The 13,872-nt window shown below is 40.5% G+C and overlaps 1 protein-coding gene across 2 annotated transcripts in view; it reads left to right on the forward strand.

The window, feature by feature from the left end:
• Positions 1-13,872, forward strand: part of COP1 (COP1 E3 ubiquitin ligase) — a 129,178-nt gene that overhangs the window by 47,613 nt on the left and 67,693 nt on the right. For both annotated transcript variants that reach the window (XM_014874704.2, XM_014874707.2), the window contains exon 12: positions 10,769-10,912. In XM_014874704.2, coding sequence (XP_014730190.1) covers positions 10,769-10,912 — 144 coding nt within the window. The remainder of the gene's footprint in view (positions 1-10,768; positions 10,913-13,872) is intronic.

The raw sequence follows: 13,872 nt of genomic DNA on the forward strand, positions 1-13,872 counted from the left end.
TGAATGAAATGGAAGTGGGTTTATCCTTTACAGGATTATGTTTGAGTGCAGTAGATGCTGCTCCTTAAGAAATGAGGAAGACTGGATTTTATTTACAGCCTGTTAAATAATTTTTTAAATGGACTCTTACTTACAAGTAGCAGGTCAAAACTGTGGATGAGTCTGTCTTATTTGAGCTGCTCCCAAAAGTAGACGGGAGAGAGAAATACTTGGATAAGAAGACTTAAATTGCAGAATTACCAAGAAAACTTGAAGTATAATTCCCTGAACCTACTTGAAGTTTGTGCTTCTCCTGTGATTCTCTTACCTTCCTTCATATGAAGTTCTAGCCTGTAGATCAGACATTGTCTGGGCCTGAAAAGGGATTTTTGTTTAATTAGAGCTGTGTGAGGTACAGAGCCTTTCCCTTACTTTCCTATCTTTCTCTGAAGTGGTGAACTGATATAATTCCTGGTATACATGATTGTGGTCTGAGTCCCTTGAGCAGAAGCTAAATGTGACTTGTACCCAGCAAAAAGAGTCATACAGAGGTCAGTTGATCTCTGAATTCAGAATTTAGGGACACTCTACCCTGGAATGAAGCCCTCCCAAGTCCCCAGGATGGGCTGCTGGTACTGAGGACTGACACCAGAAAAGAGTTTATTTGCTTTTATCTCCAGTCTTAAGCTGAGAAGTAAACCTTCTGGTGACCATAGTGATGCTGCAGAGAGAAGTTTTTTCTTTCATCAACATAGGAACTAAAACTTAAATAACTTGAAATTTGGAGGTTAGTGAATGGAAGTGGCATGGCTGCCAGCGGGACCTGATTTTTTTTTTTCCCTACCAATTTAGATGATTTGGTAGTAGGAAGATCTTTCCCTATTAAGCTCTCTTAGTACTTAAAATCTGTCTTCATCTGCAGACAATTAGGTGAGAATTTTTAGTTGAATTTCAACCTTATGCATTTTCTTAAATTATGTGTTAAAAAGTATTGAGCAGTCTTTTGACACATTTGGGAATTGGAAACATTTCAAACAGTGATTGTTCTTCAGGTTTTTTCATTTTTCTTTCAATATCTTGAAGGATCTATATGCAGTCTATGCAAGGAATTTCCATGTCTTGGCATGTAGCAGTCAGTGCCTGCAGCATGGGGTAATCTAGTTTTGGAATAGGCTTCCCAAATGGGTGGTGCAAGTTCCATCTTCAAAATTACTCAAGAACAGGCTGGAGAAAGCCCTGAGTAACCTGGTCTGATCAGAGCTGCCCCTGCTCTGACCAGGATATTGGACTAGAGACCTCAGCATCCTGATGAAGGTACATGATCAGAGCATTAGAAATTTTACATTTTGCCCTCACTTTCTACTGAGTGTCCTTCTCTGGCCTTAGGTTTCAAGAAGGAGTTTAAGGAGGAGTTCTGTATGTGGCTTTAACATGTGTTAACATGCAGAGGGTATTTCACTTCCTACAAACTTTATGGTTGCTGCTTACAATTTCAGCAGGATTGTATTTATTAGATTTAAGACTGCTTTTCTTTTGAAGAGAAGTTTAGTGAAAGTTCAGGAACTCACAATGGATGCTGTGGTGTCAGAAATGTACTTTGAGAGATCAGTATTCAGGTAGGAAGATGGTACTGATGCCTTTTTCAACCTAGAAATGGAACATCACATGCATTCAAGATAATACTAATATAGGAGGTAATATAAAAGTGGATCTTTATTTTGAGGCCTCCAGGGGCAGTCCACAAAAGCCTGTCCACACAGGGTGAATACAGTTTTTATAAGTTTAGTGAATTAACCTAATTGACAAAAAAGAGAATTAGGAGGACAAGTGGTAATGCAGTTCCCCCCCAGGTCAAGCCCCTTCTCTGGAGTCCCACCACAGTCCTAGCTGTACTTTGTTTATGCAAATGTATCTTGAAGAGTTGTTCTCAACCTTGGTAGTCAGGAAGAACCAAGACAGCATAGGGACCCTGGAATTTTTGTCTTTCTGCATATAGAAAGGGCATGGAAAATTACTGGGGAAAATAGCCACTAATACAATAGGCTCCAGAGCTACAAATGTATGTGCAAAGAATACAGAGGAAAAAAGCATATAGGAAAAAAAAGCAAAAAAATGGCATCATTACCATGCAGAAGTTGCCTTGCATCATTGCATCCACCCCTCTTGATTGCACAGGATGAAAATCTCAGCAGTGATGTGTCTTGGCCTCAAGAATTGGACAGGCAAACCACAAAAGCTGTGGTTCCAGCATCTTATGCACACAATTTGCATTCCAACAGTGTTTGTAAAAGTCAAAGATGGATTTCATTTAATCCCCCCAATTTTATAGCTCTCATTCGGTGCTGAGTGTTGTTACAGTGAATTCCTGTTTCTGCTTAAAGGCACAAACCTGTTATTAATAGAACATGGATTTCTGTATCTTATTATGGCATTATTTTAATTTTCTAGCCATATTTGTTGTAAATGCTTGAATTTTATAAGACCTAATGATCTGAAAAGCATTAGCATGCCTTTTGGATTTTTTTGTTTGTTCCTGGCCAACTAGAGATGTTAGCCTGTTAAATGGTAGGCAGTTGGAACAGTATAATAAGGTATTGGGTTAAAGCATGCAAAGATGTGTGATGTGGCCTTAAACAATTCTGAGAATAAACCTTACAAGCAGCTCAGCCTGGATTGAGCTCATGATTATTAATATATCATTGTTTGCATTAATAAATTCAGTTTCCAAGTCACGTTTGGGATTTATGTGCTGCATAGTTGTTTCATAGAATAAGATAATAAATAATATAGAATAAGCTATGAAGGGATGCTCATGTTTTCACGGGATTACATACAAGTGTGTGCATACATGTGTGCAAGTGAAGTCAGAACAACTTCTCAGTGAGACTGTGGAATTAAGGGTATACATAAACCATTCTTCAGAAAAAGTAAGGAAGGATAGCGTTCAAAATAATGACGGAATAAGATTCAAAATGCCATCAAAACAAATCTCATGAAACAGTTTTGTCAGCTGGATGAAAAATACTTCAAATGATGCTTTAACCTTGTTCTGTCGTTACCAGACAGTAGGATCATTGCAGTTAATTGCCCAAGCCCGTCCTCTGGCTGCTTGGGTAAGGCTCATCTGTGGTATATGGACTTGATATTTAGGAAGGCTGGTGCCCTGACTCATGGTGCCTGTTTGAGCTGAGTTGTCTAAAGACTTTACTGTCTCCAGCTGTCCCTCCTGATTCTCTTCAGGGTGTCTGGCAGAAAAACGGAATGGCAGTGTCAGGAAAATGCAGACTTGAGTTACTGGAGTGCTAGGCTTGGGGTAGTGATTTGTCCTGTGAAATGGAACCTCTCGCAGTATGGTCAGCTGGAGACAAACATCCTCAGCTGCTGCTGCCAAATCATGGAGGAAGCATGGACTGGACCCTACAGACAGATGGCACTGTTTAAAGTCCCAGTATTGATGGAGATACCTCTTTTAGATCTGTTTGTTCCCCTGCCTCATCAGCTGTTGCTGTCAACTGTTGCTGTGCTCAGTTTTGAAGAAATAAAGTCATTGTTGGTGCAGTAACAAGAGGGTGGCTTGGAACCAAGCTTTTGAATGACTTTATATCTAGAAGGCACTTCAGTACCCACCACAACTGAGTTCCTTCCTACTTAATGGTGTAAGCCTGATAGGATGGTGCTGTTGTTCAGACCACCTTACAGGTTGTCATGGAGCAGAATTTCCTCTCTAAAACTTCGGCTTGGGTAGAGGCTATGTTCTGTTCCACCTGAACATGAAGAACTTCTTTCCTGTGCAGTGACAGTGCACTGGGACAGATTGCCCAGAGAGGATGTGGAATCTCCCTTTTTGAAGTATTCCAGAACCCCTCGATGCAAGCCTGTGCTACATGCTCTGGGATGATCCTGCTGGAGCAGGGAGGTGGAACCAGATGACCCACTGTGGTGGCTTCCAGCTTTATCCACTCAGTGATTTTGTACTGGAAACATTTCCCAAACTTGAAGGCAGATGAGAATGTTTGAATAGTTGTAACCTCTTCCACCTTAATATTTGAAAATGTTGACTCTGTGCTGTTGCTGCTATCAGAGCTGTTCATAACCCACTGTGTATCAGCCCAGCTGGGTGAAATGGTACCTGCTGGGTTTCAAATACAGGTATAGGTTACCAAAATACTGCAGCAGGCAGACTGATCATTTGGCTTGAATTTTAAAGTGTCATAAGGAACACTCTGCATTTAACTGTTGGCATTTTTAGTTAAATTTTTCCTGCTCCAGGAAGTTATTTAAAATGGTGTTTGTGGAAAAACTGAATCTAATCCTCATTAAATTGCACAATAGTCGTTTGCAGCAGCTTTGGATCATTGTACTTCTGTGGATCTGGCATAGAAACCCTGGGATTGTCGTCATCTTCTCTTCAGCATGCAGAAGAGCATTGCCCAGCAATAATGTAGCTTTTTATCAATACACTGTATATTTGGTTGCTAGCAGAATTCAGCAGTTCCCTATAGTTTTTCTCATCATTAGTGCTAATTAAGCCAAGTTCCCCTGAATGCACATATGGGAAAAAACCTTACACAGCAGAAGAGCCATGTCTCTAGCTCTAGTCTTACAGCCAAGACTGGGACTCTTGCTATGGCTTTCTGGGATATTTTGGGTTGTATTTAGAGGAGATTAGGTTCATGGTAACTTTGCAAAGTAGAGACGAGCATGGTTCTGAAGGCTGAGCTATTATAATTAATCTCACAGCATAGTATATGTTCTCATTTGGTTTGAAGAAGGAACTACTCCATTTTATCTAGAGATGACAAAGCATGAAAGTCGCTCTGTTGGGTTTGATTTCCGAGCTGTGAGATGGATCTAAGCCCACCACATCTTCTCAATTCAGGTTTAATACTCTCCTTTAAATAAGCTCTTTATAGAGCAGAAGTATTATGAAGTGGTCTCTGTTAGAACTGATGGCATTTCATTACACTTAAAAGGATTTTTATAAGTAAGAAGTGGGCCTGGAACTAGGTCTAATTACATTACTTTGTTAATGTGGTACCTTTTTATGCCTTTTTTCAGAGTAGAACAGCCCTCCAGGCTACTGTGCCTGTAAGAGAGATCCTGAAAGTATGATTGCAGCATGGCTGGTGCAATGATGTCTTTCCAAGGGAACCCGGAGCTGAGGACTGTCCTTCCCTATGCAGTGCAGGCTTTGATGGGCTAATGCAACACTCTTCCCGGTCTGCTTACCAGATGTTGGGGGGAAAGTTAATTAACACACCGAGCTGACTTTCTAGTCTCTTTTTCTGTGCTTCAAATAGAGGTTTGACTCGGGATATCGAATTCTCATCAGATGTTTGGAGCCTGGAGGAGGAGAGGTGATGGGAAGGGTACCCTGGCTACATTCAGTAACTGCTGGTGCCACTGGAGCTGGGATATTCCAAACAACTCTAAAGAATGGGATCAGCCTGAAATAGCTTGGGGTCCTCTGTCCCACAGTTTTTTAGACATCCATTAGACTTGAATCTGATCTACTGAGAGTAGCCAAGATGACCTCACCTTGATGAGAGAACAAATCTGGCAAATTTCTGGTGATCTGGAGGTCACATCTAACCTAAGGTAATGTGGTTCTTAGGGATAAAAGTGTTTGCTCTCTTAGAGCGACTTAGAATGACTTTGAGTGGTAGTCTCATTTATACATTTAACTTATCTATCTCAATAACTGTTTACAGAGAATTGAGGTTTAAGTGGTCCGTTCTTGACTAGAGATTACAACAACTTTTCTGGGATCATGACATGCTTGCTCAGTTTATATTTTGGAAAACATTTGGCAGCCTGGGAGTTTGAATCAAGAAATATGTTCTGCAATGGTGGTCTGTCCTTGTCCCTATGGCACAGATTAAGGACTCAGAAATAAAAGCAGTGACCTAACTTAGATGGTGCTCTGGAATAAGGAGTAACTAATGGAACTGCTGCTTTATTAAAGAGAAAAACCTCAGTGGCTTTTTGTTTCAGCCACTCACAGCTTTAGCAAAACAGGCTTTTGATACTGAAACTTGGTATACTTTGTCTCAAAGTATGACAAAATTTGGGCTTTGAGCTAATAGAATACAAAATCTGAGTCCTTTACTGCAGCTTTCTATGCTTGAGCATAGGTTTGTTTTTAAAAAACACCTATTAGTATGCTAGTGCATATTTAATGACACTAATTACTTTGCTTAATTACTTAAAATACCAGTCTGTTGTAAAAAGTGTCTCAGGTGAGATATTAATACCAATTTCTGTATTGGTCCCATGTGCTTAATAGTCTGCACTGGTGCCCATGGTGTTGGATCGTAACCTAAATTTCTAATATTTGGCTTTCATTTCTCAAAATGAGCATTGGAAAGAGATAGCCAGGCTTGGGATTCTTAGAAGTGACAGGATACCCCTTGGAGGCCATGGAGTGGAAGCACAGAGTAAGAAAGACATCAAGGAAATGTAAGTGAAGGACAAAAGCCGCTGCTGGCATCTCTCATTCTTCTCACCAGTTAAGTCCTGATGATATATCCACGTTGTCATTAAATTTGGGACTCAACAGCAAGATCGGAGTTGATGTTAGAGGTGCAGAAATAGAAACAGCACTAGGCTGGGCAGAAACAAAATTGAAAGGCTTTGGTATATCCAGAGAGGAAAATGTCTCTGTGTGTGTGTATATAGATAAATACAGTTCCCTGAATAATCTACTTTGTAGCAATGGCAACTCCTACAGTCACAGATCTTGGTAGCGAGTCAGGGCTGAGGCATTTTTGATTACAGTAGCAATTGTAGACTGTGTATGGAAAGGAGAGAGGAGCAGCTGGCTGAACACCTTTAGCTGTACCTGGTGGTGCAATTAAAGGCAAATGCACTTAGAGGCAGCCTTGCCTTTTCCTGTTTTCAAACCATGGATACAGTACATAGCTCTGTTGATATCTGGTATGAACCAGTTGGACACGGATTACTGACTGCTTCTGTATGAGTTAATACCCGAAACGTGTGTGTGGTTCTTAAAAGTGTAACTGGCGGGGAGGGAACCCTCCTCTGCCCCAAATCAAATCTTCTAGCAAGTACCTCCTAGTTGTAGTGTGACTTGTTGCACACCAGTCTTGCTGTTGCCTTGTTCATAACCCCTATCCTGAGGCAGCTGCTCCATTTCTTTAATTAATTTAGTTGCCCATCTGTATGCATTCCCTAACTCCAGCGCATCCTCTGGGGATGTGGAGAACTGCACACACCAGCAGGATGCAAATGTAGTAAGGCTTTACACAATGGCAGAGCTGCTAAATACTCTTTCTTTACTCTTTCTCTGCTGCTCTATCCTCAACACCAAAGCAGGCTTCCAGGCATGTTTCAGAAGCAATTTATTTCATAATTCTATTTGCTAGCTATGAGTGTCATAGCTAACATAGCTCCAAGGTCATAGGCTTTACTGTTAAAATAAAACAGTTGATTTATAATCTCATAGATTGGGAATTAAGATAAACAGTGGAGAAACCAGAACCCTTGAGTATGTGCTTACTTTCTAGCAGCTCTTAGTGATATTTCCATAAGATGTAGGTTGTCAACTTCTTAGGAGAATGAAAACAGTGATTTTGCAATGAGAGATGTCTCTCTTCTATTTTCCCTAGAACAAAACCATCAGATCCTTTCAATTTGATTTATGTAAGTAATTCTGTGGCATGTTTATAAAGCTTTTTCAAATATCCAGCTGTTCATGTGTCCCCAAAAGATGCCTTACAGAATTTTTATTAGTCTTTGTTGGTCAGAAATGTGGAGTTTAAAAGTAGGCTAAAAAAAAAATTTAACAACTTGTAACTGTTTTAACAAGTCCATCTTTGAGGAGCAAGGACCACTGCTGGTCCAAAAGGTAATTTCACTGGGGGTTTTAATTATTTCTTATTACTCTATTGCATGTTGTTATTATGCTAATGAGGAATTTGCTTGGACTGTGGAAATATATCACCTGCAAAGCTGAATATTGTCTTTCTGAGCTGGCTCTGTTGAGTCTTTTGACAAGACAAAACAAAACTTAAATTTTCTGGGGAATTTTCATATAGATAAGCTTGTGTATAAGCAAGTGCTTACCTTGACACAAAGACTTCAAGCAGCAAGTGACAGGAATACCCACAAGCTAGTTAAATGCAAGTAAGTCTTGCATAATACTATGTGTATTTAAAAGACTTGCAAGAAAGAGCATTAAAATAATGGTTGCTGTGCAAGTAGGCTGTTTGTCCTAATGCTGATTAGTCCAGGTGTAAGCAGAGCTTTGCAGATATTAGGAACAGTTTTATATGGTATATAATCCACTTGATTAGATATTTTAGATTGTTCCTCTTTGTATTTGTAAATTACTGATGAAAAGCTGACTGGCAGAAAGTGAGAACACTGGCTGTCCCAGGAGTGAGCATGGGTGATGGGAGGCCAAGGTACAGGTGTGTGTTAGTCTGTACTAGTAGTGGTTTATTTCTGCTTTCTTTTTCTCCCTGCAGTGTCTTTGATGCTGTTTGAAGATCACAAGCCTGACAATTCCATTGCTTAAGGCTTTTTATTTTTTTTAATGATGTGTTAACTTTTATGGGCATATTGAAATACTCATTTATGTCTACAGTATGTCTCTATTAAAAAAAAATTGAATTAATGCTAGAGAAGCAAACCCAAATGAGAGAGGTTCTATTCTGTTCTAATAACTTGGCTTTTTTACCAGACATTGTAATGCATTCTTTTTCTTTTTTCAGCAGAAGGCTGAGGGTTTAAATTGAATCCAGGCCAATGAATCGCTGCCATCAGTTTAGTTGTGCTTTACCTGAATCCACAGGGCAGTGATTAGGAGCAGAGACAGTGGTTCAATTAAGACTGTGGTACAAGTAAATCTATTGTATTGTTATAGAGGCTTTGGTTATAAAATTCTTCCACACTACTGGGTGAGCTGACAAAACAAGAAAGGCTTGAATGGTGTTTTCATCCTGTGTGTATAAAAAGTGATTTAGGCTAATGTAGATCCAGGGAGTAGGGAGAGCAGCCTGGATGCTTAGGTGACTTCTTTCCCTTTGCCATTTTATTTAAATAGATGCCTATATGTTCGTTTAATCCCCCAGCCATAAGCATGTTCCTCCCTGCATTTTGGAGGCTCATGATTTTGCAGGCTGCACCTGACTAGCAGTGAGTTGTGAGTAGGGCCATCTCCTGCCACTGCCTGGGAGAAGTCCAGGTGCCTGAGTTAAAGGGCCAACTTTCAAGCTGCTTCTCTGAATTATTTTATAGCAACAGACTGCATATCAACAATCTTTTCTCTCCCTAGTTTAAAAATAACTTGATGATATCTCCTTTACAAATACTTGAAAATTCTGTTGTTGTTTAAATTTATCTTCCCTGGGAAACATTGCATTGCCTTGCCTTCAACTTCTCAGCTGTGTTGGTGTTTAAATTTATCTTCCCTGGGAAACATTGCATTGCCTTCAACTTCTCAGCTGTGTTGAGGAGTGGCAAGCTCTTGCTGTTACAGCTATGGGGGCAGCCTGAAGAGCCCTTTCTCTTCTTGTAATTGGTTTAATGCTTTCTAATAGTAGAAAGGTACCTTAAATACTCCTGCTCTCAGGATTTTGAATGTGAAATCAGTGTAAACTCAGTTTTCCCTGCTACCAGTAAGAGCTTCTTCCCTGGTTCATAAGCACTCTGGATTCTTAATGGGGGGGAGAAAAACGTGATAGAGACAGCCCGGATTTAAATGAATTAGTAAGTAGAAGAACGCCAAAAGAGTTCTCTCTAAACAATAGATTGATTGCTTAGTCAGAAGACTTGGGGACAGCTGGTTACTGATCACAGAAACCTTGTGAATGAAGGCAAATGCTGCCACAACACCCTTTCTGTGGAGGTGTCTCGTTGAGACTGATGCCCTCAAAGGAAACAGGTGTACATGCACCTGCCCTGCCAGCAATGCCACGGGCTGCAGGAAAGCAAAAGCTCCTGGGAAGTAGGATTACTCCCCTAGCTACTGGATGTCTAGCAGATTTTTCTCAAGCCCTTCCAAGCTGTGACGGTAGGAATGACGTTAGCTATTTGTAACCTGCTGCCTGCATTTTTCTTTGATCTCTTTCATGTACAACCTCAGGCTTTTTTCATTTGCAGCTTAACTTTGTTACAGTTTGACTGCTTTTACTTCCAGCTTCATTGATATTTATTACAAACTTGCCCTGCAGGTCAAGAAAGAAGGAGCCTCTGTTCGCACAACAACCCTAAGTGGAAGTTATAGTGTGTGCTGTTTTTACAGTACTGATGATCTGATTTTGAACCCCTGTTGTTACCCAGGGAATTTAGAAGCATTTTTTTCATGAATACTGCTTTGCTCTGCATTGGCACTTAGAAGTTCCTGAAGGTGTTGTACACAGGAGGAATCAATGGGCAGTCATGCCATGGAATGTTAAGCCCATTTCCAGGACAAGTTGTTGGCTTTGGCCTTTGAGTACCATGTAATGTAGAAGATGATGTGGCTGAACTGAAAATCCTCCACAGCACAGAACGAATATCCTGGCTGTGAGAGGGTGATTGTGCTGCCACAAAAATGGAGATGTGTGTGTGTTAATGGGGAGTGGATTAGAAAAAAATGTTTAGAGCAAGAACTCCACACTGTTGTGATGTGGGCCAGCCAGGGTGTTTTGAACTGGATATTTGCAAACTGTGAATTGTGATTTTCAACTCAGCCATACCAGGATGTTTAGGAGGTAAAATATTCTCCTGGTAAGTATATGGAGTGTTTATTATAGAGTTCTCAACCTGTATTTTTGTTTCTCAGTATTGAGTTCGACAGAGACTGTGACTATTTTGCCATTGCTGGAGTGACAAAGAAGATTAAAGTCTACGAGTATGGTACAGTCATTCAAGATGCAGTGGATATTCACTACCCTGAGAATGAAATGACCTGTAATTCCAAAATCAGGTAGGCATTGATTTGTATTTGAACTCGGAGTGTCTTTTCCACTTCATTTAGACATAGCTTGTCTCAAAGTAACCTCTGTACCCAGTTCTTCATAACAGTTACTGATTCCTCAGTACTCTCTTCATTGACAAGATCCTTTCCGTTCTTCTGAGAGGTTGCTAGTTCTCAGGAGCTAGCTGACACTTCACTGACACCTTCTACCTAGGATTTTTTGTTTGCCTGAAGTACTGTTCTGCTGACCCTCATAATATAAAGCCCCTGAGAAAGGACCTTTCTGGGTTTTTTTGCTTCTGTGCTGTCATTACTGTAAACTCTCTTTTTTTTATCCTTTTACATGTATTAAACCAATGAAATATAGACTACCATGTTAGAACTTCACTTGAAAGAATCCAGCTAAATAACGTAAAAATCCTAATTCAAAAATGCTGTTAAAGCTCAAAAGTAAATAAGACGGGAAATATAATTATTATTGTATTATAATAGAAGTCTTCAACATCTCTGTTGAAATGATTTGTTTTTATTTGGCACTGTACATTTTAAAAGCAGTAGAGCACCCACGGAAGTGCAAGTAATAAATTTATGTAACAGTCCAGCTTCCATGAAAATAAAACAGCAAAATTAAGAATATTTGTGAGCCTATTTTAGAGCATAAAAGTCATGCTTTGTTTTGTAGCTGACACATTTCTAAAGATAGATCAGTCATTCCTGTGTTGCCTGTGCTCATTATTCCCAGGAATTGCATAACACTATTTTATGAAGGGAAAGATGTAAATGCAGCTGACCCTGGGGCTAGATTTCAAAATGGATAAAAGCAGCCTGAGAGTGATTTGTATTGATATGCTGTACTGATTATGGAGCTTGTGTTTGGCTGGGATGGTGAACTGTTCTGCATTTTTACCTGAGTCATAGCTGAGTTTGCACCATTCAGCTTCATTTTTGTAGAGAGAAGAGCAGAATAACAGGAGAGACATGTAGCAGTCAATTAATACCTTTTGCTTTAATTAGAAGGGAAAAAGCAATGTGTCTTTGTTATTTCTTGAACAATTTGAAATAAATTCCAAACTTGCTGTTTCAGTTTTGACAGGGGAGCTACCCTGACACTCCTGCCAGTCTTTAGGAAAGTTGTTAATTCTCCCTTCTCCCACAGACGCCAGTGAGGAGAGTCACATTAGTGCCTTCAGTGGTGTTACTCATCTTGGCTGCAGCCAAGATGCTGCTTGCTTTCAAGATTTTTCTCATTCTCAAATTTCATGCGTGTATATGTATGTGCAACAATGCTAAATGCACTGTCCTCCAACCCTTTGCCTCAGTAGAGGAGGATTAGGTCCTCTTTCATTTTCTTGCCCTAGTTTCTCTCATTCCTTTGAAGAAATAAATGGTGGAGATTTTTTTCCCCCATCAGCCTCCTCCAATTATATCAGGCTTCCTTTGGCATGTTGGTGCTCCTGGTTTTCCCAAATAAAGTTGGTCTGTCAGTCAAACACATCCTTGCTATATCCATCATCTGTGCTGCCAGTCACTGGTGCCAGGGTTCGCTGGTGCAGCATCGAGCAGCATAATAACTTGCTTTTCTGAAGTGGCATTGTCTGAGCGAGAGGTTATAGATGAAGGCTGTAATTTCATTATGGAATATTGCAGTGTGCTGAAAATGTGCCCGTATTGTAATAGAAAAATCTAAACAAATGGAGGCTGCTCTTTGTAAAAAGCCTCAGTTTAAAGCAAGCAGTTGATCTTAATTTGGGTGAAAGTGCAGCTTCCTCAAGAGACTCTACCTGTGAGTGCCCCTTCTGATATCAAAGACAAACATATTTCTGCTATAGCAAATGGATGGTATTTCTCTTCCTGGCAGAGATGCAGAGGGTCTGTGTGCAGATGGGATTTGGTGACATGTCTCTCCTGGTTAAATTGATCCTGGTTAACCTTGTTCTGAGCAATGATGCCAGAACATAAATCATTAGCGATGATGCTGGTGACTCAGCTTTCAGAGGAGCAGAGGCTCTGATGGGATTTTATAAAAGCAGACAGGTGACAGCATTTGTAAGGACTTGTGTCTGGCCAAAAGCAAGTCTGGCCCGGAGCATCTGTGGGAAGGAAAGCCCGTGCCTGGGCCGGGGTTGGCACCAGCCCAGCCTTTCTCTGCTGTGTGCCAGCTGGGTGCCTGCTGAAAGCTTGAGCTTTATGCCAGCAGTAATTGATTGTAGCCTTTCCTGGAGCAAAGCCCTGGTACCAGCTGTAGCTTAGTCTCTTCCTCTTTTTCCAGCCCCCTTTTTTACACCCACCTGCTTCTTAAATATATTCTTTTTTCATCATCCTCTAAGCCTTCTTATCCCTATTTTTAAGAACAGGGAGGAAGTCGGTGTGTTGGGTTACTGGTAAATGTGCATTGCGTCCCCTGGGAACAACAGTGGCATAAGCTTCCAGGAAAAACACAAGATGACACATAAATCCTCATAAAAATCCCATTTACAGATTCATAGCTTCAGTACAAGAAACAAATCCTGGCATTGTGTAGTAGGTATAAACAGCAACCCTATGAGCTAATTATGACTTGCTGTGTCCCTAGCTACGGCAGACACTAATCTGCAGCTCCCCCCATGTAGGAGATGGGAAAGGACAAAGAGGAATGGCTAGCAGCAAGCCACAGCTCTGTTCTGATTTATTCAAGAGACAGATTTGTTGTTTTACCATAGGTCACAGGGAGAGAAAAATAAGGAGATCTAGCGCGCAGGTAAAAAATTGGCTTTAGGCCTCGTTAATCTACAGCAGGTGATGTGAGTGTGGTTAGGTAAACACATTTTTAAAATCCACGTTTAGTATTCTGCGTGCTCACCACCGTGTGTTGGCAGCATCTGTACTTCAGTGATAGATGTTACCACAAACCTCCAAAATCAGCTGCATCTGTTTAGTCAATTGCAGTAAAAGCAAAGCATGAGTAGTCTTTCTTTTTTAGGAGTCTGTTA

This window comes from Sturnus vulgaris, chromosome 9 (assembly GCF_052056855.1).
Source record: "Sturnus vulgaris isolate bStuVul1 chromosome 9, bStuVul1.hap1, whole genome shotgun sequence".
Lineage (NCBI taxonomy): Eukaryota > Metazoa > Chordata > Aves > Passeriformes > Sturnidae > Sturnus > Sturnus vulgaris.